A 24,569-nucleotide genomic window follows, 5' to 3' on the forward strand; every position below is an offset into this window, starting at 1 on the left:
TTGCCTCAGTAGGTGGTGGGTCATTGATGTTAGTTATCGTCTGATGGTTCTTGTCCCTAGTCCTTCCAATAAATCCCCATTTTCCCCAATTCCGCCTGCCTGCTCTTTGCCCGCTCACCTGCCTGTCGGCAACCCTGACACCGAGTACTTTGCAGAGACAGGAGTTGTAATATAACCAATTTGGACTGTATCTTTTCTTCTCTTCTGACCCACAGCTTTCTGCTGGCATCATCATTTATCTGAAGTACCTCACTCTATTAGGGATGCACGATTAACCGTTTTTAATCGCTACCTTGATTCATACCCCTGTGCAATCTCATTCTTATGACTAACGATTCTGCAGTGATCGCATTAGAGTGGAGATCCGTTGCATCAAACCAAGCTCTTCCTTTTTCTCCGTAAGCTGTTTCAACATATGACAGGACTGCGTTACATCACGAGACAAACTACACAGGAGATCTGAGAATAAATGTAATTTGTGACAAGGTGAAAGAAAATGCTTTGAGAGCAAGAACAATGAAACGTATTAACACAATGAATCTGTAGTAAAAACATTTATTCCAAGGCATCAAAATTAAGAGCAGATGAGGATTAAGTTTTACGTTTAGTATTTCTTGCATTTGGAAATTGTTTGTTCAAAACCTGGAGTGTGCTCTTTCGGTTAGGCAAAGTTGATGCAAGTTCCTATGGATTGATCTGTCGTCTTGAACAGAATATAACATTATTTTTATAGAATTAGTAATATACTATAACAGCTCATCCTATTCAGGGTTGAAGGGGGACAAGATCCTATTCCACACACCATGGGCATAGTGCATCCCATCCCATCACAGGGCACACCTCACACCAGTCAGTCACACATGCACAATTTAGAAATACCAATTCGCCTTAGCATGGTTTTGGCCGGTGGGGGTAAACTGGAATATGCAGAGGAAACCCCGCAATGACATGGGGAGAATATACAAACTCCACACTCAGAGCCATGGCAAACTCGAACCTTAGTCCCAGAGGCGCGAGGCAACAGTGCTAACCACTGCACCACCATGCCGCCCCCATGCCACCCATATGTAAACATAATATAAATGTGATCAATTCTAAGAGTCGTATCTCCACAATGGTATCTCATGTCCGACACCATTTCCACCACGATGAAGCAGTGAGACTTAGTGTCCCGCCTTTCTGCATAGTCCCATCCTGTGAGGTTTTCCTTCGCTTCCTCTGAGAAGGTCCCCAGCCACAGCTCAGTTGTGCATACAATGCTGGACGTAACTCCTCTACCTCTTTCTCTCTGTAAGTTTCCCACCAAGTTGCATTGTCTGAGCAAACTGCCCTTTGCCCCTTTGCATTATTCAACCCAAAGGCATCTGGTGGAGTGTGCCAAACCATTTGTACAGACGGCAGATTTTTTTGCTTAATTCTCCCTTTTCTCTCTATTCTAATTTGATTACACTTAGGTAAAGTGAAAATGCTTTACTTTATCCATTTAAAAATTATTTAAGGCTCTCTTTTTTGTTTTATTGGGTACTATGTTCCAGACTTAAATGATTCATATAGAATAAAAATCAAATACTAATAGGAACACTTGAAATTTCAAGCTCAGCACTTCAAGAAGTTGTCTCCATTTCCCCAAATGATTCATTAAAGCGTTCCAAAAGGTAGGCCAGTGAGTTTACTGGAGGATATTTGTTGGATCCATCACAACAAGTTATGGTGAAGTCGTCATCTGGATGCCCAAAGAAAGCCAGGGACTGTCTGGTACTCATATCACCAGGAGGGGGCAGCAAAACCCTGTGCTTCTACAAAAAGGTAAACAATACATTCTTGAGTGTGCAAGTTCAAATACTGTCAATAGGTGTGTATAATCATATACGTGATAAAATCCGTATTTGGGCTTTGTGGGGGGCCTTTTTTCAATCCCCACAAGGGAAAGCTGAATTTTATAAAAATCATTGGATAATTCAATCATTGGAGAGAGCCCACAAATATATGGATACCTAATCTATGTGTTTGACAGTGTGCGGGTGTCAGTCTCACCGCTGATATGAAAACGTCGCTTGTCCATCTCTGCATCAAGTCTGCGATGTTGATCAGAACTGTACCAGGAATGGCAGGTGCATCTACGTACTCCTCAGACCTGCTCTTCACCTAATACATGAGGGCAGGAGGGTCCAGTCACTCCACATGTCAGTCCCCTGCCATAAAGAGAACAGCACCCCCTCCCCTCCCCAGACCGGGCCATCGCTCCTCCTACACAGTCCTGCACGGTTACCTGCAGGACTCCTTTGCTGTCCTGGAACAGCAGGGTGATGCTGCCGTAGTCAGAGTGCTCCCCACACCGCAGCTGCCTCTCTTTCACCATCTCATGTCTCACCGGGGGGTAGTACAGGATCCGCAGGGTACTCTTATTCAAATTGCCTACAGGACAACACACCGACCATATAAATGCCAATAACATCTGTAATAAAACACTATTTATACAAGGTTAACATAAAAACCAGCAGGCCAACCTCTGACACATTAGAAAAAGACCCTCAAACTGAATCTTGATAAACCAGAGACCCGTCTTGTTGCAACACGAGTTCAGATTCTGTATAAAATATAATCAGCATTACTGTTGACAATTTACCTCTGACTAAAGTTCATGCAGATAAATACAGGAAACAAGAACAGGAAATGAAAAAAAGAATGTCTGAGAAAAATAAGGAAAGGTAAATAATTTAAGTAAATTGCATAAACATTTACATAACATTCAGAGATCTCTTTGTTAAAATCCAGATTAGTGTGTAGATGATGTAAACTAATCTGTTCTGTTGTGCATGAGACAGTTCTCCCATGTATGTCTCTAGTAAGCTAAGCGACTGCAGCCTGTACTCACTCCCTATGCTCTTGTGTGAGTTGACAAAGATGTCCACGTCAATGTCCAAACTCAAGGCCATGACTCTGAGCACGCGGAGGGACAGATCTTTACACCGCATGAAGAATGACTCAATAGTCTGGCGGAAACCTGGTACCACCTCCTCTGCAGACCAGCCCTGGAAATTGACAGAATTACACTATAATACACAAACATAAAGCATTATTTAACTATCAGGGCACAGCAGTGGTTAAGACTAATGTCTAAGATGTTAATAATTATAGGTCTATTTATCCTGTGCAGAGACACACACACAGTGCAGGTCAGTAACCATAATGCAAACTAATGTGAACAAACAGAATATCCTGAAATCAGAAAATAAAAGGAATAAATACAAAGTAACAGATGGCGTCTGAGCAGTTAAAGCCCAATAACACTGGACTGTTACTATGTCAAACATGTGACTCTTTCCTGACATGTTATGCCTCAAGGTGGGCGGCGGCACATTGGCAGGAGGCACTGCAGTGTCTGATGGCAGCAGGTAGGATGGATCCCCAACAGCACATCTTAGCACACCATGGTGGGATGAGCTGCTTTCTAACGGTGCTCCAAGACACCAGCTCCAGAGAGCACAGCAGGCAGCTCTATGGCCACACGCCTCCAGATCTGCCTGTAAGGGGCCTGTATGTTCTCCTAGATATTTCATGGATTTCCTCCCAGTCAAAAAACAGAGAAACACCAATCCTCCTAATCATAAACTGCCCGTAGTGTTTGATTGTGTGTGTCCTCCGCCTTGCACGCAGACTAGCAGATTCACTGTCACCATGTATTTAATGAGAAGTTCGAGCACCTGGATAGATATTTGCACTCATTGAAGAAAAAAAAGGTTTGTTCGAAACTGGTGCATTTACAGCGTCAGGGTGGAGACAGGTGATGTTGAAAGCCTCCTTTAAGTCTCCCGGTCTACTAGGATTTAACCTGTCAATTGAAAAAAATGGGGACACAATTCAAAATACATACTTTGAGGTAAATACTAAATAACCTGAAAGCAAAAATACAAATACATACTTCTCAGTCTCGGAGGCGATCCAACCGTTGTTGGAAGTGTTGCTTGTCCTGCTGAGAGGGATTTTAACTTCTTCCGGCAGAACGAAGAATTTTTTTGATATTTCCATAACTGCATCGACCTAGACAGTGATAAATAATTTGAGCACAAACCGTGACTTCATAAGGCCAAATGAAGGGTTGTCAAGTGATTGTAGGCAATTATTATTGGCGATGTTGTAAGTGGCATGAGTAAAGTGACGTCATGCTTAGCGATCACGTGCCTCGTCTTGGGCTATGCCAGTGTTCTTCAGGTACACAAACCCAACATCAGTGAAAGCCGTGCACAGGTCCCGGCTCAGCTCCGTCAGCTTCTCATCCGTCACATTTTCACCGAGACGATACACTTCGAAATCAAGCACGGGGATCTCCATGTCGGAGCCTTTAAAAATAAACATTAATAGGATAGGATCAAAATAACATTTTGGGCCTCAAATGTTAAAAAAAAGCAAAGTCGTGAAACAAATCCGCAGGTGGAAGCTGGAGAAAACTAAATTGTTTTTTTTTGTATTACAATACTAGTTTTATTGGTTATACTGGCTATTTATTTGAAATGAAAAACAACTAATCCAATAACTCTAATTCACTTTAGCACATTTCTAAAGTGTGGGGACGGAACCCATGACGACACGGGAAGAACATGCCACACCATGGCAGAGACTTGAAGCCTGGTCCCAAAGGTAACAGTGCTAAGCAGGGCACCATCGTGCCACCACATAGAGAAATGATTTGTGATATGTCTGGTTATGCCTGCTGTTTTTGTTTATTTCTATAAGCGATAGGCCTACCTGATACAAGTAAAGGTAAATATGTACTTATAAGGCAAACAAATCAAAGAATTCAAACGTACGGCATAAAAACAGCAGTCGGGTCTAAATCTCAGGAGAACTAACCATGTGACACCCAAATGATGACCCCACTCATTCCGGATCTAACATCCATTAGACTGAGCAGTTTAGACCCTGCTCCGTAGGAGAATGAGCTTTAATGAGAGAAAAGCATTTTTATGATTAATGAAACCAAATCGAATAACGCCATCTTGTGTGTTCTGAAGGGGGTTTCGAGGTAGCTCTACACTCTGTGACTGTATTTTTAGAAAACAAATTAACAAATGAGTATATGCCTACAACTAATACAATGAATGTGAATCACAGATGCATTAATTTTTTTTTATTAATTGTATTCTATTTATGTGAATCGAACAGTAGGAGAAACGAGAAAACTCGGTCTTGCGTCTGAACCACTGATGCTGTAGTTCGAGACTGATTCAAGACCGAATAGAAATGCTGGTCTCGAAACCAAGACCGGCCTGGACTAGTACAACACAGGAAGCCAATGCCGAATTACTTACCTTTATGGTTTTTCCCGTACATTTACGAAAAACAGAATCCACCGTCTTTGTCTGCGTAGTAATAACCTAATGGCGAACTCGAAAAAGTGTTTCAAAACCTTTGCGATACCGTTTAAATGAACTTTGACCAGTACTTCTGGACTTGATAAGTCCTTATCAAGATTAGACTATACATGCACTGTAAAACCTAACAGTATTTCTTAATAGAAGTAAGTTCATATAACTTATAATTTTGCCTAAAAACTGGATTCACTCATTTCCACAAATTTGACTTTAAATTTACATTTAATTTGACAAAAAGTAATTGTTGGAGTAGTAACTCAGTTGTTTTGAGTGTACTTAGATTTTTGAAGCATTTTAAGTTGTGGTGATATATAATTCCAGTTTGTTGCAGTAATTCATTTCCTGTTAGTTGACTTCATGATCACTACAAAAACAATTAATCAGTCCAAATAATTATGTTCCTTTAAAATTACATTAGTTAAATTTCTTGTCTGTAATCATTTAACTGATTAGTCAACCCACATATAATTAATCAACATACAGTCGACGTGCACGTTGCGTAACGTGGGCAGAATCTGCATGGGGGAAAGCAAACTGCAATGTTGTGAAAAATTGTGCAAAAATTCAGACAGTTATGTATTTCGGTCTGATGTGAATTAAGCCATGCTGGATCATCGGCGTGGCCAGACTTATTTTACTGGGGCACGTTCTAAACATATGGCGCACGTTCTGCGTGTCTGTGCAGTGAATCTTAACGTAGACAATGCGCATTCATCCAAACCGAAGAGGAAACTGGAGGAGGAAGGTACAGTGACGCTACGCGAGCAAATTTATACGAGTCTTATACCACTAATCAGTAGCAATGGCAATAATAATGCGCAAAGCGATTGAAGCTGGTTAAAAGTTCTCTTTTAATCATATGGGGGGCTGTGCCCTAGTACAACCTTATATCTAGCAATTACTCTGTATTGGACGGTGAAAGAAAAGTAAATATAAGAAATGTAACATTTTTATTTTTACTTTTTAGTTTATTAGGAGTGCAGAAAGGCACTCAGCCACTCAAAGTTGCTGTGTGCCAGAAACCGGATGTGACGTTTTGTGGCCGTTCTTTCATTAGCCACCTGCGTGCAGGTTCTGAGTCCAGGCTGTTCAAGGTGTAGGCGGCGCGCAGTGCTGTGAAACGGCAAGTAATCGTATTGGGAGAACACTGGAAAGTACCCACACACGCTGCTCAAATATTTAATTGCAGACATGTCGAATGACTTTTCTACGCCTCAGAAAAATTATATTGGCGCTTTGACAGTGACGGTTAAACTTGTTAACCAGTTTGTTGCCGGGTGAAGTTGGCATTCGTTATTAGTCACTAACGTTACCGTTAACTAACAAGAGAAACTAAGGTATTCTCTTCTGGAAATGTAAGCTTTGTGGCTTCTCTAGTGCCACACAATTACGGTTACTGAGACATTATAGGCTCCACCATGGGCAGTATTCTACAATTTCACCATTACCTTGCCTTTATATAACGACTGCATGCGTACATTTAGCACTTTCAATTCCCTAAAGATACATTTGTTCAGAGAACATTCTAATAAAAGAACTGTAGGTCCCAATTTTATTGTTATTTAATCGCCCAGTATGCACTTTTAAGCAGCCATTTGCTGAGAAGGACATGCTTGATCATCTAAGGGGACAATTCTCACAATTAAACGTTTCATCCCAGTGTTGGAGTAAAAGACTAATACTTCATAAAGCAGCTGTCCTTGTCCTGCTGACTTGAGGAGGACCTACCATCCAAGGCAACCATTTAATTTGTTAGATTAACTGATTTAGATTTGAGTTCAACTTCTACAGATGAAACAGTGTTACTCTCTGATAACATTGATTCACCAGAGGTCTTCATTGTTCCAACATTCTCATACGAGGTGGAGTATGCTCTAAGAGTGGGCAATTCTGAATATTTCAAAGAGGGGAAAACTGTCAAGTTAACCAGGGATCAAAAACACAACAAACTGGATGCAATGGCTGCTGAAATATATAAGGTTACAGCATATTCTAGCCACACAGAGATTGGAAACGCTGCAGAAACTCTTGAGGAAAAAAATACCCATATCTCAAAGAAAATGGTTCCAAAACAGAATATGAAGGGTGGAAGAACATCTTGCGATTCAAAATGGGCAACTACAGAACAAAACTGAGCAGGGCAGGCAAAAAGATGCTGCTGTGAATTCAGGAAAGAGGAGCAGGGCCAATCCAGATGCTGCAGCATCTAGGTTCAACATCAAAAGACCCAGAAGAGGGGAGGTTAACTTTCTTCCCAGTTATCCCCTGGGAATGACTAAGGACACACAGGAGACACAAAGGTTTGAGATGGTGGAGCAGTTCAAGAAGACAGAAAGAGACATGATTCTCATTCAACAACACATGCAGCACACCTTTGCACTCAGGCATGAAGAAATTGAGAATTCAGTCCATTGCCAAAATAAAACAAAGATGGCTTACCCAGGTGGGTAAAATCTTAAATTGTGCACAAGAAACATACACATTACAAAGTTACCATTATATTACTACTTGATCTGAATAAAGAGCATATAATTCAGTAGTCTTCTCTTTCACAGTTTCCATTGGCTTATAGTGAACATGCATAATTTTGTTCATCTTTATAACCTGCATTTTATGTTCTCCATGCAGAACCACAGGATCACCAATCAGAATCTTCCTCTTTGCTTCTTTGCTGCACTTATACCACATATACCACAGCTGCTTAAGCCTTACAAAAAAGAGAACTTGAAATTTTGGTGAGAAGATGGAAGAACTTTTAATGGCTTATGAGGAACAGGTAATATTTTATGCATGACATGAATGATTGAACATGATTGAACAAGCCTAACACCCCCTATGTGTATTTTTGTTTTTCCATCAGGACAAGAGCATCAGTGCGGATCGTACAGCATTCCTGGCTGGCCTTCCACTGTATTTAAAGGTTGATTCAACATGAGTCTTCAAAACTTGCAAGGTATTTTGCTTGATCCTTTTCCCAGCTGATGGCTGTTACTGATCATTGATAACTACATAATCATAAGAAGAATTCTAAAAAATGTATAACTGTTAAAGTGCTTAATGGCAACCACATGAATACATGTTGAGAGCATAATATCAATGTATCATAATTTATACCTACTAATTTCATGCACTCTTTCTGATATTATGCTCTCATTAAATCTATCTTTTGTGCTTTAAACAGACACAATGCAGTTATTAATAGTAACAGAAAAGTATTAAAAGAAAATTAACAAATTTATGCTGTAAAAAAAGTGCCTACAAAGTAAGTCTTTCATAACTCTATCCAAACATAATGTGTAATAATACTACCTCTAGTTCTGGTGCCTCTTACACCATGATAGTTGCTGGTTCCTGGGTTATTGAAGTATTCCATTAATCCTTAGACCTGTTTCACAAAGCATTGTTTCTTGCTTATCTGGATAACTTGTCTGATTAAAAGCAGTCTGGACTAAATGTAAAAGTCGATGAAAATAGTCATTTTAAATTTGTTGTCTGGCTAAGAAATCCTGCTTTGTAAAACAGCCCCCTGATCTCTTTTCTTCCTCTGCAATAATGCCAAAATGCGTGAATTGTTGATTTAGACTGGTATAAAACAATTATCTACCTGAACTGAACATGAGATATTTTACTGTTAACTTTAAGACACTGAACAATACTGTGATCTCTACCTGATAACAGCTGCTAAGGTGGTGTGCATGCATGCTGCAAATCGAGCAGGAGTTGCCGATTGGGTCGGGAAAGAGGGACCTCTAACATTTCCATGCCCAGCTGTGTACTCCTGCATTCATGTACTTCAGATAGAGGCACGAAGTAGCAGAACCAGCAGTCGAATTTCCAAATTATAGGAAGGTTCATTAATATTCATAAAGGAAGTGCTACCTGATGATCTTTGCACTACAATTCTTTTTGGGAAACTCTCTTATTTTGTAGTGCAAAATGCTCACTTTAATGGTTGCAATAATCTTTACATTATGATGGTTTTGGGAAATGCTCCTCTACTTCTATGCAAAAAAGTAATTCTTTTTACCTGCTACTATACCAATAATCAAGACTCTGAGGTAGCAACACTAGTTTACTTAGCTAGTCAAGTCAAAAATTACGTTATCTTTAGAGATATTGTTATCTTTACATATCAGTACCAGTCCGATGTGTCAGTCTTGGCCGACATTGCCGGGCAATATTTAAACTTTAATTTAATTTACTTCATTAATGACTGTTGTTAAAAGCGCTATATAAATAAAATTGAATTGAATTGAATTGAACTTCAATACTGAAAGTTAGCAGTACCAGAGTTAAGACAACTACTAAAATAATGGAGACTGGGCACTGGATGATAACCCATTTTCCGTCATGGAGGACGAGGAATTTTCTCAGCTCATTCACCACTTAGGTCTCAGAGTACCAACTCCCAACATGTCTATAATTAGTGATTTGTGACATGACATGTTTTCATTGTTACTTTATTTAACTTGACACACCACATCTGTAAATTCTCATCCTTGCATTAGAATATAGACCAGTTAATATTGATGGTATCTCATACTGCATTATATGTTTTAAAATTACTACACGCTGAATATTGAACTGAAGCTTGACATAAAAAAATTAAATCACAAATGAAATCGTAATCGCAATGTCTGCCAGAAAAATCGCGATTAGATATTTTCCCCAAATCGTGCAGCCCTACCTCCAGGTCTCACTGTCATTGCCCACGTGAGCATTGAAGTCCCCCAGTAGAACAAGGGAGTCCCTGGGAGGAGCACCCCAGCACCCCTTCCAAGGACTCCAAAAAGGGTGGGTGTTCTGAACGGCTGTTTGGCGCATAAGCGCCAAACAACAGTCAGGACCCGTCCCCCTACCCAAAGGCAAAGGGAGGCTACCCTCTCGTCCACCACGGTAAATCCCAATGTACAGGCACCCAGCCAGGGGGCAATAAGTATTCCCACCCCTGTTCAGCGCCTCTCCCCATGAGCAACTCCAGAGTGAAAGAGGGTCCAACCCCCCTCAAGGAGACTGGTTCCAGAGCCCAAGCCGTGTGTCGCGGTCAGCCCGACTATATCTAGTTGGAACCTTACAACCTCGCGCACCAGCTGAGGCTCCTTCCCTATCAGAGAGGTGACATTCCATGTCCCTAGAGCTTCTGCAGCCAAGGATCGGGCTGCCAAGGTCCTCAACCTTCAGCCACTGTCCAACTCACACTGCACCTGAACCTTTTACAGGTGGTGAGCTCATTGGAGGGGGGACGTATGTGCTTCCTTCGGGCTGTACTTGACCAGGCCCCATAGGTGCAGGCCTGGCCACCAGGCATTCGCCATCGGGTCCCACCCCCAGACCTGGCTCCGGGGGGGGCCGGTGACCCGCATCCGGGCGAGGGAAAACGTGAATCTATGTTTGTATTCATCATACAGGGTTACTTAGAGAATTTGCCCTTCTGCAGTTTCTTGTGTAACTTCTGCTTAGGTTTATTTTCACTGTCCAGTTTTCTCTTCTTACTGTAGAAAAAAGGGAGTCATAAATAATGACGATTTTACCAAAATGAAAAAGACTTGCTTTCCAAGTCATTCTGTTAAATATTTGAATGCCTTCAAAACACTGCTGCAGCCCCTCGCACCTGGTTCCTGCTTTCTCCGACACCTGGTTATGCTCTTCATCATGTCCCTGCGTCCGGTACCTGCAGTAACAGTGAGGAGAGCAACAACTGTCAAATCGTGTTGGAGGACCTTCTAGAAGTACAGTTGTTACTAAAACTTGCTTCTCCGAAGCTTTAAGATTTAACTAGCAAAAATCTATTATGTGATAAAAGGTGACAATACATTTGCACACTATAGAGCAGTACAATTTATGTATTAGGAAATAAATAGATTGCTATAAGCTTAAGTTAACTTGATCATTTTACAAGGTAACACAGAAATTACAGGCTAGGGCTGTACAGTTCCAGAATTTGCTATGTGAATACGCTATGCATGTGAGAGATGTTACCTGGTACCTTGGGCAGAGCTTAATTTGGCTCCACTTCTGATGTCATAAGCGGGGGTTGTATCCCTTATTCTGATTGTTCGAGGCATTATGTCCATATATGGTATCATACATGCTTATGCCAAGTGTTGCCGATAGGGGGCCATATGGCCTGGGAAATAAGGGTTGCCGTTAAACTTTAATAGAATAAAAACACATTACATTTATTTATTTATTCCGGCCGTAGCCACGGGTTGTTAGGAGTAGGCACAAGCGCCACGACGTATTTTAAAAGAAGAAAGCACCAAAATGTTTTAAAGAAAAACTTTAGCGTTATTTTTTTAAAAAAGAAAGAAAAGCAGGCGGAATTTAATCAAATACAAACATGCCGAACGAAACACTGTCGGAAGAGCAAATGCTGAGTTTAAACAAGCACAAGCGAAACCAAATTTACATACAGCACGTCGTTTTAAAAAGAAAGCATTTAAACTCATTATATTTAACCAACATGTTAAAAGAAGAAAACCTTTAGCGGTATTTACCAGTGTTTTATTTCGTTGTTAGATGTAGATGAAGAATAGAAGTATAGATCGTAAAACTTCTTGTATACACCCATCATGTGTTGGAGCGGCTGGCGTGTATCCATTTTAAAAGGATGAGGTGCCTAGCCAGTAAGGGGGGGGGGGCATGGTATCGGATGGTCGAATGTCAAACAGGAGCTCAGTGAATTCAAGCATGGTACCGTGATACCACCAGTGCAATAAGTCCATTTGTGAAATTTTGCTACTAAGTATTTCATGGTGAACTGTTAGTGGCATTATAACAAAGTGGAATAATGACAGCAACTCAGTGGTAGGCCATGTAAAATCACAGAGCGGGGACAACATATGCTGAGGCACACAGTGTGCAGAAGTCGTCAACTGTCTGCAGAGTCAGTAGCTGCAGACCTCCAAACTTCATGTGGGCTTCAGATTAGCTCAAGAACAGTGCGTAGAGAACTTCATCGAATGGACGTCCATGGCCAAGCAGCTGCATCCAAGCCTTACATCACCAAGTGCAACGCAAAGCGTTGGATACAGTGATGGAAAACACGCTGCTACGTGGTTGTTTCTCAGAGGTTGGGCTTGGCCCCTTAGTTCCAGTGATAGGAACTCTTTATGCTGCAGCATTCAAAGCCATTCTGGACAATTTCATGCTCCCAACATTGTGAGAGCAGTTTGGGGATGGCCCCTTCCTAATCCAACATTGACTGCGCACCAGTGCACAAAGCAAGGTCCATAAGGACATGGATGAGCGAGTCTGGTGTGGAGGAACTTGACTGGCCTGCACAGAACACCTTTGGGATGAATCAGTGCGGAGACCCCGAGCCAGGCCTTCTCGTCCAACATCAGTGCTTGACCTCACAAATGCTCTCCTGGAAGGATGGTCAAAAATTCCCATAAACACACCTTGTGAACAGCCTTCCCAGAAGATTTGAAGCTGTTATATCTGCAAAGGGTGGGCTAACTCCATATTAAACCCTATGTATTAAGAATGGGATGTCATTAAAGTTCATGTGTGTGTAAAGGCAGGTAAACCGGATCTGCTCTGACCCGTACGTGTTTGAGAGTCAAAATTACGAAAAGATGAGCTCTGAATGGGACTGGTGAGTGGCACAGTAGGCTAAGTCGCTGTGCTTGTGATCAGAAAGTTGAGGTTGGTGGTTCAAACCCGCCCTCAGCAGGATGGTTACAGGATGGGTCCTTGGATGCGCTGGCTGACCCTGCAGTGTGGAGTGAGTGTATGTGAGAGAGAGAGGAGAGGAGAGAGAGAGAGAGCAGGATCAGTCAGTGTGCTCAAGGGCCTGCCCTGTAACTATTCCGCTGAAAAAAAAGAAAAGTTTTTTTTTTTGTGATTCACACTCATGTCCCACTTGTCTCTCTGTGGCCCCTCCTCCATCTCCCATCCTCCATCTCCATGGCCCCTCCTCAGTCTCTGCAGCTATTCTGCTGAGGCTGGATTCGAACCAGCAACCTTCTGATCACAGATACAGAGGCTTAGCCTGCAGCGCCACTCACCACTCCTGCTTCAATGCTGTTTTTCGTATATGTTTTTTTTTTTTCCCCTAACTTGACAAATAGATTCACACACATGTACCACCTATCTCTATGCGCTTGAGTTAAGGCTGTTGCTCTAGGGTCTGCGCTGTGACTATTCTGCTAAGGCGGAACAACAGATGCTACTCTGCTGAGGCTTGAACCAGGGACCTTCTCCACCCCAGACACATCACGCAGTGCATCACACCACCATCCATCCTCCAACCCAGCACCTTTAAGGGTTCATGATGATGATCTGACGGGTGACGTGATGCAAAAACAGATACTACTCTGCCCGAGCTTTGAACCGGGGACCTCCTCGACCGCAGGCACAGTCGTTCAGTGTGTTACACCACCCTCCATCCTCGGACCAACCGCCCTTAAGTCTTCAAGATAATGATCTGCAGGGTGACGCGATGGCAATAAATGCCGCTACGCTACTGAGCCTCGAACCAGGGACCTCATGGATTGCAGGCACGGTCGCTCAATGAGACGTGCCACCCTCCATCCTCTGACTGATCACCCTTAAGGCTTCAAGATAATGATCTGCCGGGTGACACGACGGCAATAAAAGACGCTACTCTGCCGAGGCTCAAACCACAGACCTCCTCGATTGCAGGCACAGTCGTTCAGTGTGTCACGCCACCCTCCATCCTATGACTGACCATCCTTAAGGCATCTAGATAATGATCTGCCAGGTGACGTGACGGCAATAAAAGACACTACTCTGCCGAGGCTTGAACCGGGGACCTCCTCAACCGCAGGCACGGTCGCTCAGTGTGTCACGTTGTTTAAATTCCACCTGCTTTTCTTTCTTTTTAAAAAAAATAACGCTAAAGATTTTCATTAAAACATTTTGGTGCTTTCTTCTTTTAAAATGCGCCGTGGCGCTTGTGCCTACTCCTAACAACCCGTGGCTACGGCCGGACGGACCCCCGCCTAACGTTTATGCGCTAGCTTGCATTCATCCCGCTATATGTTTCATTATTCCTTAATGTAATCAAAAGTAACACATAAATACATGTAATGTGTTTTTATTCTATTAAAGTTTAACGGCAACGCTCATCTCCTAAGCCATATGGCCTCCCATCGGCAACACGTGGCATAAGCATGTAGAATACCATATATGCACATAACCCCTCGACCAATCGGAATAAGGGATACGCCCCCCCTGCTTATGACATCAGAAGCGGAGCCAAATTAAGCTCTGCCCAAGGTACCAGGTAACATCTCTCATGTGTGTGCATTTTTTCTTACAGGAAAACAAAAAAAATCTAAGTACTAATAGGAAAAAAATAAAATCCATACGTTTCGTTAAAGCGCTCCAAAAGGTAGTCCCCTGTCTTTATTGGAGGATATTTATTTGATCCATCACAGCAAGTTATGATGATGTCATCACTGGGCTGCGCAAAGAAAACCAGAGACTGTCTTGTACTTGTATCACCAGGAGGGGGCAGCATAACCCTGTGCTTCTGCAAAAAAGCAAACAACATGCATCCCTGAGTCTTCAAGTTCCAAATATAATATTTTTCATATGAGAAGAAAGGAAAATGTGTGTATTTCTCAAATGTTTCTGAAATATCACAATGGGATTCATCAAAGGGAGTATTTACAAATGTGGTAAAATGACAGGTGTCAGCAGGGCTGGACTGGGACAAAAAAAGGGCCCTGGCATTTTCACTTAGACCGGTCCACCACAATCGGTCGGACACAACCAACAAGTACACCATCGTTGCGGTCCCTGTAGATATGCATATCTACTGTTCCATTCCCAAAAATTGACTATACATAAGGACAGAGAAAAATGATTGAATAATTAAAATAATCAAATAGCATCATATAAGTTTTTCTAGAGAAGGGCTGTCGACGGCCGTTATGTGTTTTAAAGGGTTACCATTAGAATAGTCAGCAGAAGTTGCAATTGAATAAGTTAACTCTGCTAACCTAGCTACAAAAACAATGCAAAATAGCTTATGCTGTGTAATTTGACATTAGCTGACTGAGTCGCTAATGCAGTAACAGACTGATAATATGACAGACTTTATAATAGTGACAACGATTAGTTTGTTTTATTATAATTAGGGGTGGGCATGGATTTTTTTTAATCTAGATTAATTTAGAAATTAATCATTTGAATTCTGCCAAAGACATTCAGAATATCTGTGCTACCTAAATAATTATTAAAAGTAACTAGTGTTTCAGGGGGTCGTTAGAGAATGTTTTATTTCACAGACGTACTTGGTGATTTTAATCCCCTCCGAATCTGCTATGTCTGTGTTTTTCTCTCACAACCTCTGTGATAATTTCCGAATGCGATGTCTTTGATATACTTTTTCATTCTTTCATCATAGCTTGCATAGTTAAGACCCAGCTCCCAACTTTGTGAATAGATTAACGGCAATATTTTTTTTATCGCGCAATAAGAGTCTCGCATTAACACAGCACGTTAACGCCGATAACGGCCCACCATTAATTATAATATTCATTAATTTAGGTAAATCATCATCTTCCTCGTGGCCCAGCCAGGCCCACACACGCTATCCTGCTGCATCCGCCCTGTTTAAGACTCCCTCCCTGTTAAATCATGTAGCTACCATGCTTACCGTTTCAACTACACTCCTCCTGCTCACTCTGTCTCTGTCCCTCCTTGACTTCACTGTCAGACACCTGCTCCTCTGCCTGGGTGCCGCCATGACTAGTCACCTCTCCTCCATGTGCTATGTTCACCTGTTTAGTGTCGTCAGGTAACGTTACTGTTGGCTTGGAAACCGAAGCTACAGCACTAAACATGTCAATTATTTTTGCACATGTTGAGGCATCAACCTCTAGATTTTTTATTTTTTTTGGCCCGCAACTTCTCTGCCCCCCCCCCCCCCCCCCCTTGCGCTTTTGCTTCTCCATCCTAAATCCACTGATTTCTGGCTCTGAGCCACTGACTGCATCTGACACAAGAAACAGAGGGGGAGGGGTGGAGCCTGTTAAGAGATGATTAGGCCAGCCCAGTGTCAGTATAGAAAATGAACCAATGGGCCGATGTCCCTGCTTTATGGGCCGGTCGTTGGCCAATAAAAAAAAAAAAAAAAATTCATATTAAATCGACCAGCCCCCAAGTGCGTCGGCCCACCGGGCATTTGCCCGGTATGCCAGATTACCAGTCCAGCCCTGGGTGTCAGGGTGTGTGTGTCAGTCTCACCGCTGATATGAAAACGTCGCTTGTCCATCTCTGCATCAAGTCTGCGATGTTGATCAGAACTGTGCCAGGAATGGCAGGTGCATCTGTATACTCCCCAGACCTGCTCTTCACCTAATACACGAGAGAATGTCAGCTCCATGGCATAAAGAGAACAGCGCCCCCACCTGGACTGAGCCATTGCTCCTCCTGTATAGTCCAGCACCATTACAGTAGACTCCCTGAATCATGTGTTTCATGTATCAAGGGATGACAGAGCAATTAGAAATCATACATTTTACATTTTGTTTGGACTGAGGTACACTGGGGATAACAAAGCGCAGCTATGGGGGGGGGGACTGTACCTGCAGGCCTCCTTTGCTGTCCTGAAAGACCAGGGTGATGCTGCCGTAGTCAGAGTGCTCCCCACACCGCAGCTGCCTCTCTTTCACCATCTCACCTCTCACCTGGGGGTAGTACAGGACCCGCAGGGTACTCCCATTCGTACTGCCTACAGGACAGCATATCAACCAGTCACATCCATAAAGATATGGACATATTAAAAAAGATTCTCAAGCTGAATCTTGATAAATTGGAAATCGGTCTATTTGCAACATGAATTCAAAGTAGTGATGGACAAACTGACATTTCATGAACCATTTACTGTATTTTTTACCCGAGTAGATGGTGCTCTTGGCTTGCGTTGGGGGATGCTTTGTGTCCCTTTTTTGGACAGAGAGCACCATCTAGTGGGGTCAAATAATACAGTAAATGGTTCACAAAGCATCATTTTGTCCATCACTAGTTCAAAGTTTGCACAATACATAATCTGCACTGGCCACAGATGATCAGTTAAAGATCAAAATTATTAGCCGTCCACAAAAAAAGGAACATTCTTTGCAAAAAGCAATTTCATCAGGCCAAAAACCAAGGAAACAAGTCTGGACCTCAGAAAGAAAGTAATGGATGCCCATCTTAAGGGGCCAGCTATCCTGCCATTTCCAAGCATTTCACTGGAACAGCTGTACGTTGAATCACAAAGTATAAGGGACACATTCTGTAAGAAACAAACCCGGAGGTGGTCGCAAGTGCAATATGTCACAGATTTTGGATAGAAAAACCCAAAGAGATGTCAAAAAGGACCCCTGAATATAACTGCCGCTTAACTGGCCGCTTCTGTACTAGTGGTTGTCATTGCCCAAGGAAAACTCCAGTCCTCACACCATGACACATCAAAATTCTTGGAGATTGCGTCTTTATTCTTTGGGAAATAATTATCTTATTACTATTATACTTTTCATATTAATCATTTCCTTGGAAGAGCTAACTTTTGTTCAATTTCAGAAAGGGAGCTAATAATTTTCTCCATAACTGTGTATTACCACCACTGTTGACAATTAATGCCTGTCTGAAGTTCATGCTAATAAATCCATAAATAGTATGTATTTTAAACAAAAGCAATTAAACAAACAAAATAAAGACAATAAAGTTCAATAATCCATCTGCAGCAGGAAGTAAATTACATAACCATTTACATTACATTTGTATATTACTGTTAAATTCCAGATTAGCATGGAGGCAGCGTGTGACTGCAGATTAAGACCCTGTATGCATGACTGGAAGGTTCAAATTAACCTGTGGCCAGCAAAGCAATTTCACTGTTAGGCCTTAAGCACGGTGCTTAACCCCAAATGCTCTAGACACTGTCTAACCCTGCTTCTCTCTATTGTACAAAGCAATGCACAATGTAAATAAATATAAAAAGTTACACCTTTTTCATTCTTTTGAACAAATACGATCGTTTTAATAGTATGTTGCTCAACATAAGCAGACAAAACGCCATGCTTGTGTCTATGGACACGTTTAAAATACATAATTATACTGGAATACAGTAAAATACATTTATTTATATTAATGATGTGGGTGGATCAAATGAGTACATCAAGAATGTACATCCTACTGTGCACAAGACAGTATCCCCGTATCTTTTTCTAGTAAATGATTGTTTATTAAGCAATCGCAACCTGTACTCACTCCCTATGTTCTTGTGCGAGTTGACAAAGATGTCCACGTCAATGTCCAGACTCAAGGCCATGACTCTGAGCACGTGGAGGGACAGATCTTTACACCGCATGAAGAATGACTCAAAGGTCTTACGGAAACCTGGTACCACCTCCTCTGTAGGCCAGGCCTGGAAATTGACAGAATTACACTTTAATACACAAACATAAAGCAACGTTAAACTGTCAGGGCACAGCAGTGGTTAAGACTAATGTCTAATGTTAATAATCACAGGTCTACTTATCCTATGCAAGTTAACTGTTATTATGTCAGAGATGTGACTCTTTCCTGACATGTTATGACTCGAGGTGGGCGGGGGCACGTTGGCAGGAGGCACTGCAGTGCCTGATGGCAGCAGGTAGGATGGATCCCCAACAGCACATCTTAGCACACCATGGTGGGATGAGCTGCTTTCTAACGGTGCTCCAAGACACCAGCTCCTGAGAGCACAGCAGGTAGCTCTATGGCCACACGCCTCCAGATCTGTCTGTAAGGGGCCTGTATGTTCTCCTAACTTTGGCTTGGGTTTCTTCCCATAGCCAAAAAATATAAATTAGGAGAACTGGTGTTTCTAAATTGCCCATAGTGTTTGATTGTGTGTGTCCTCCGCCTTGCACGCAGACTAGCAGATTCACTGTCACCATGTACTTAATGAGAAGTTCGAGCAGCTGGATAGATATTTGCACTCATTGAAGAAAAAAAGGTTTGTTCAAAACTGGTGCATTTACAGCATCAGGGTGCAGACAGGTGATGTTGAAAGCCTCCTTTAAGTCTCCCGGTCTACTAGGATTTAACCTGTCAATTGAAAAAAAATGGGGACAATTTAAAATACACATTTTGATGTGAACATTAAACAACCCGAAGACAAAAACACGAATACACACCGCTCAGTCTCGAGTCCGACCCAACCATGGTTATAAGTGTCGCTGGTTCTGCTGAAACGGATTTTAACTTCTTCCGGGAGGAGAAAGAATTTTTTCGATATTTTCATGATATCATCGATCTGGACAGAGATCAATCATGTGAGCATAAATCACAACTGTGAGGAGCCAAAACAGCGAACTGAATAGTCAATAATTAGTAATAAGTAGTGATGTCGAAGGACCCAGTTTCAAACCTGCAGCTCACTAGCTCTTTGGGGTGGGCTATGACTCAGCGGGTTAGGATACTGTGCCCGTGATCAGCACCGTACTTAGGAGAGTGATTTTACTGCAGGGCCCAGTGTTGCCAACTATTTTCAATGGAAAGTATCTAAAATCTGCTCGAAAAGTCGCCAAATGTCGCTAGATGACGTCATGCGTATATTTGCATATTGATGACGTAATTACGTCGTATTTGCATTCTCCGTGTTTTCCCTAATCCTTCCTCACGTGTCCAATATAAAACTGTTATCAATTACGTTACATATTTTCTGTCAGACAACACAACTTTAACCAGCAGTTACATCTTCTGCAAAGAAATAAGAAAAAATTAATAAATAAGAAAAAATAAGAAGAAACGGTCAAATTAAATAGTTTTATCTCAAGCAAAAGAGAAGCAGGTAAGTGATTGGTCCGTGGCAACACCCTTTGCACATGCGCAGCTCATTCACATCTATGTCAGCTGCCGTGCGTCACGGGAATATGCTGCTCCTTTCAGCCGGAGCTAGCGCTCATCAGAGCAGACACTGGGAGATGAGTAACTGTACCGGGAAAGCAAGACCTCGCGCTTACAGGACAGTACAGGCAACATTTGGAAAGTTGCTAAGGTTTGTCCAAAAGTCGCTAGATTTGTCGCTAGGCGCTTTTTTGAAAAAAAGTCGTCAAGGGGGTCTGAAAAGTCGCTAAATCTAGCGACAAAGTCGCTACCCAGCAAACAAGGGACATCCAGAGGACGTCCTCAGGTCGTCCGCAACACGTCCCTTTTTTGGGGACGTCCTAAGGACGTCCTTAAGACGACCGTGTTACTATGAACAATAAAGAAATCCTTCAAAAGCATGTTGTCCTGACAGCTTCCAGGAATAGCATTTTAAATAAATAATTGTGTCTGAAGTACTTCTTTTTATTAATGGTCCATCAGGATGTCCAGAACTCGTCCTTTGAGGACGTCCTAAGGATGACCCAAGGAAGTCCGTATTACTATGAAAAATAGAGTAACAAAAACTTGCCGTCAGATTCAAACTTAGGCCAGCGGTGTTTCTGTACTTGTTGCCATGGAGACGCTTTGTGCGGCTCCCGCTCCCTCGTTCACCCTCACGCGCAGTTCAAAGCACTGTCACGGGTGAGACGCAACACTTTTCTTTGTGCATAAAACATTAATAAAATCCTCTAAGTATCTTATTAATGGGTATAAAGTGATAAAATACGATGGGTTGAAACACATTTAGGCGTAATCCCACATTATTTTTTTATGTCATTGGTATTAAACCGATTAAATAAACATTTTAAATTCCTGTCAGAACGAGCTAACGGTATCGCTATGTAATTTCTAGGAAGAGCTGAGGAGTTTATCGCCTGTGCCGACACTCAGGTATGTTCACTAAAATTGTCAGTTTATCACACAGTATCAAAGTATGTGTTAATTGTTTATATTATTTATGTGTATAGGAAAATATTGCTGTATATTGCTGTCCACCATAATCCATTTATATAACATTTGGTTAAAATGTTCTTTAAAATAGCCTCCTCCCCCTGATCGGCAAATTTTACCAACAGCAGTCCCATGTGGTACATATTCCACCTCGATCGGAAAGTTTTGCTGCTGGCACATCGAAGTCAAAGTAAACGGTATTATCTCAGCTATAAACATGTATACAGTGAGACGAGATGACGTGGGTCCAGTTCATAGTTAACAATAATGAAGGTACTTACAATGGAAGGAAACGTAAATTACTATAAATTGTCATATTCTAATTTGTTTTGTCATTTGATTTTACTGCTTTCAGTACTTTTATTGTCATTAATTTTGTTTTGTTCTTTGTGAAGCGACCTTGAGTGTTAAAAATAAAATATGTAAAACTTGTATACTTTATTTAAACATGTAAAAGCCTTATTATAATGAGAGGCAATTTAGTGTTTCATATATTTAGAAGTTTCCTACTTCAGGAGCCCACCAGAGGCACAATGCGAAGGTCACGGCCTCTGTAATTGAAGATGCTATTGCTGACTTGTTCAAGAAGGGTGATCTCAACTCCGTGTTATAGCGAATAGACCCTAACCTTAATCTTAACCCTACCCCTAACCGGAGCTCCACTGTATGTCCTTAAAGATCATGTATTTCCTGTGGAGGTGACGTATTTCCAGTGGAGCTCCACTCTACAGGCGTCTGCAGCTAGACTTGTTATGGCACACACCACACAGAAAAGGTGGAGATAAACACAAGGTAAATGTTTAACTGACATTTAATACTCAATGCCATTACCATTGCATGTCAACCTACAGTATTACTATTACTTTTTCAGTGAATTTTCTGTTTGCATACAAATTGTATAATTGTACAAACTTGTAAAGATAGTTGCCACATAATTATTTAGTTTTAATTAGCAGTAATAAAGTAATCAATGGACTGGGATCAAACATTTCATAAATGTTTTTGTTACAGGGCACAGGTTCTGAAGTAAGGAAGAATTATCTGGCCATTGATACTGATGACTCAGAATGAAATTTTCACAAAAAGACCTTTAAAATGTGATGTCTTAATATTTATGTTGTATTTTTATTAAAGACAGTTGTTAAATTAGAAACTTAAAGAAAATTGCTAATGTATGCTAATGGAACATTAATAAATAAAGAAATACTTAAGACAAAATTATATCTATTTAAATGTTATTCCAGCAAGTTGTCATAATGAATTGTTTTTGAAGGATTTCATTATTTTTCATGAAAAAATGAATGAAAGTTACATTTATACAGAACTTTTTAAGACACACAAAGTGCTTTATAAATGCAATTTATAGGCCACTTCAGCCACCTCCACTGTGTAGCACCTGGATGATGCGACATCAACCATTCTGCCCCATTACGCTCACCACACAGTAGCTAAGGTGGTGAAGGGGCAGGAGAGAATTTACCAGTTAGATACTGGGGATGATTAGGAGGACAGATTTGATAAGTCACCTTAGGTCAGATTTGATAAGGCAACAGTGGGCAATTTTAGTCAGCCCTACTCTTTGGAAAGAGAGTCAGGACCTCGGTTTTATGTCTATGTGAAGGACGGCAACACTTTACGGTACAGTGTCCCCATCATTGCACTGAGACATTGGGATCCACACAGACCACAGTATGGGGTAAAATATTGGCCACAGCAGCACGTCAGTAACATGGTCATCCTAAGAATGTACCCAATAAAGGACATTGAGCTGGCCCTCCAAAGGACATCCTCAGGCTGTCCCTTGTTTATGTCCCTAGCATTACTGGTAAAATGTCAAATATTAATAATTTAGAAAAGGGGATTTACGTGGGTTTAATACCCATATGTTCACAGAATGTCCTGAAAATGTCCTTAAAAGGTCCATAACTGGTCCTCTAGACGTCCTTAGGACGTCCCTAAAAGTCATCCTAAGGACGTAAAAAAAACTTTCCATTAAGATTTCCTAAGGACGTCCTTTGAGGACGAGATCGGGACAAAAAGAGGACGTCCTAAGGACATCATGCAGTTTGCTGGGTAAGTTGGCAACACTGGCTGGGCCCTTCTTTGGCGTCTAAGGAAACAATTTCGAATGTAAATGACGTAATGTTTAGCGATCACGTGCCTCGTCTTGGGCTATGCCAGTGTTCTTCAGGTACACAAACCCAACATCAGTGAAAGCTGTGCGCAGGTCTCGGCTCAGCTCCGTCAGCTTCTCATCCGTCACATTTTCACCGAGACGATACACTTCGAAATCAAGCACGGGGATCTCCATGCCGGAGCCTTTAAAAATAAACATTAATCGGCTAGGATCAAAATAATATTTGAGGTCACAGATGTGAAAGGTATGCAAGTGCGTTTCAACCACCTAACAATAATTAAAAAAATGTTGGTAACACTTTACTTGCCAGATCACAAATGAGTAAAAACTCAATTACTACGGCACTAGAAATTACGAACAAATCATGAAGAAATATACCTGAGACGAAACATGGGTCACGATTCATTAATTAGATCACTATTTCACTTGTGTTATTCGGTAGTTGATCCTTCAGCAGAATTAAGAAATATAGTAACAACCTTTGCATTGCCATTTTTTAATTTTGACTGAATTATACCTACCTTCCCTTCTATACCGCTGGCAACAAAAATAAAGAAAAATGTTATACGTACCGAAAACGTCACTTCCGCTACTACGCATGCGTCCACGAAGCCATAATTCCGGCACTTCCTTATTACTTGTAGTTCATCGATTTATATTACGCCGCTCTTTCTGAGGCACATTGGGTATTAATGCCCTGTGCGAAATAAAATCTTTCAAAATGGAGTAAAAGTCGAAGGTCTCCATTATTATTCGGTTAAATCTTCTCTTTCCTCTCGCTGTCGACATTATCAAAAATCAACAGACGATGAAATGTCAAATGCCGTAAAAATAACACGCTTTCTCGCAGAAGTTAGCGTGCGCATGCGTAGCAGCAGAAGTAATATTTTTGGTAGGCTCGGTTAGTGCCCTTGCCAGCAGGCTGCACGATCGGTTCCCCGCATGCGCCGCCAAGTTGCTGCACGATCGGTCCCAAGAAACGCTTTACGGCAGACAGTGCGTTTCCGAATCCGCACATAACAGACGTTTTACAGCGAAACTATAACGGAATATATATAATGTTTGATAGCGTGTAAAGGCAGTCATATATATACAAATAAATTTTGTCTGTGCAATATATGTATATGTTTGTACCATCACTGTATTTAAACAGTTAAAATAAATTATATGGACACATGCATTATGTTTATTTAGTTAAAGTTCTTTCTGTGTATTTGTTTTTAAACTACTTA

General features: G+C 41.5%; 1 protein-coding gene and 1 long non-coding RNA gene across 27 annotated transcripts in view; one reads left to right on the forward strand and one right to left on the reverse strand.

Moving 5' to 3' along the window:
• Positions 1-541: 541 nt before the first annotated feature.
• LOC125705782 (uncharacterized) overlaps positions 542-24,569 on the reverse strand; it is a 44,642-nt gene continuing 20,614 nt past the window's right edge. For 5 of the 26 annotated variants that reach the window (XM_048972016.1, XM_048972020.1, XM_048972017.1 and 2 more), the window contains 9 exons: positions 23,362-23,519; positions 19,517-19,635; positions 19,361-19,427; positions 18,606-18,762; positions 16,937-17,082; positions 16,596-16,706; positions 14,711-14,874; positions 10,984-11,043; positions 9,819-10,864 (listed from right to left, as the gene is read on the reverse strand). In XM_048972016.1, the coding sequence (XP_048827973.1) occupies positions 10,783-10,864; positions 10,984-11,043; positions 14,711-14,874; positions 16,596-16,706; positions 16,937-17,082; positions 18,606-18,762; positions 19,361-19,427; positions 19,517-19,635; positions 23,362-23,519 (1,064 nt within the window). In that variant the 3' untranslated portion in view covers positions 9,819-10,782. The other 21 variants (XM_048972013.1, XM_048972009.1, XM_048972011.1 and 18 more) reach the window with 18 other exon arrangements.
• Positions 4,339-22,381, forward strand: LOC125705792 (uncharacterized). The gene is made up of 5 exons (XR_007381686.1): positions 4,339-7,815; positions 8,001-8,148; positions 8,233-8,325; positions 21,103-21,992; positions 22,212-22,381. It is a non-coding gene; the product is annotated as an uncharacterized LOC125705792 (long non-coding RNA).

This window comes from Brienomyrus brachyistius, chromosome 13 (genome assembly GCF_023856365.1).
Source record: "Brienomyrus brachyistius isolate T26 chromosome 13, BBRACH_0.4, whole genome shotgun sequence".
In the NCBI taxonomy this organism is placed as follows: Eukaryota; Metazoa; Chordata; class Actinopteri; order Osteoglossiformes; family Mormyridae; genus Brienomyrus; species Brienomyrus brachyistius.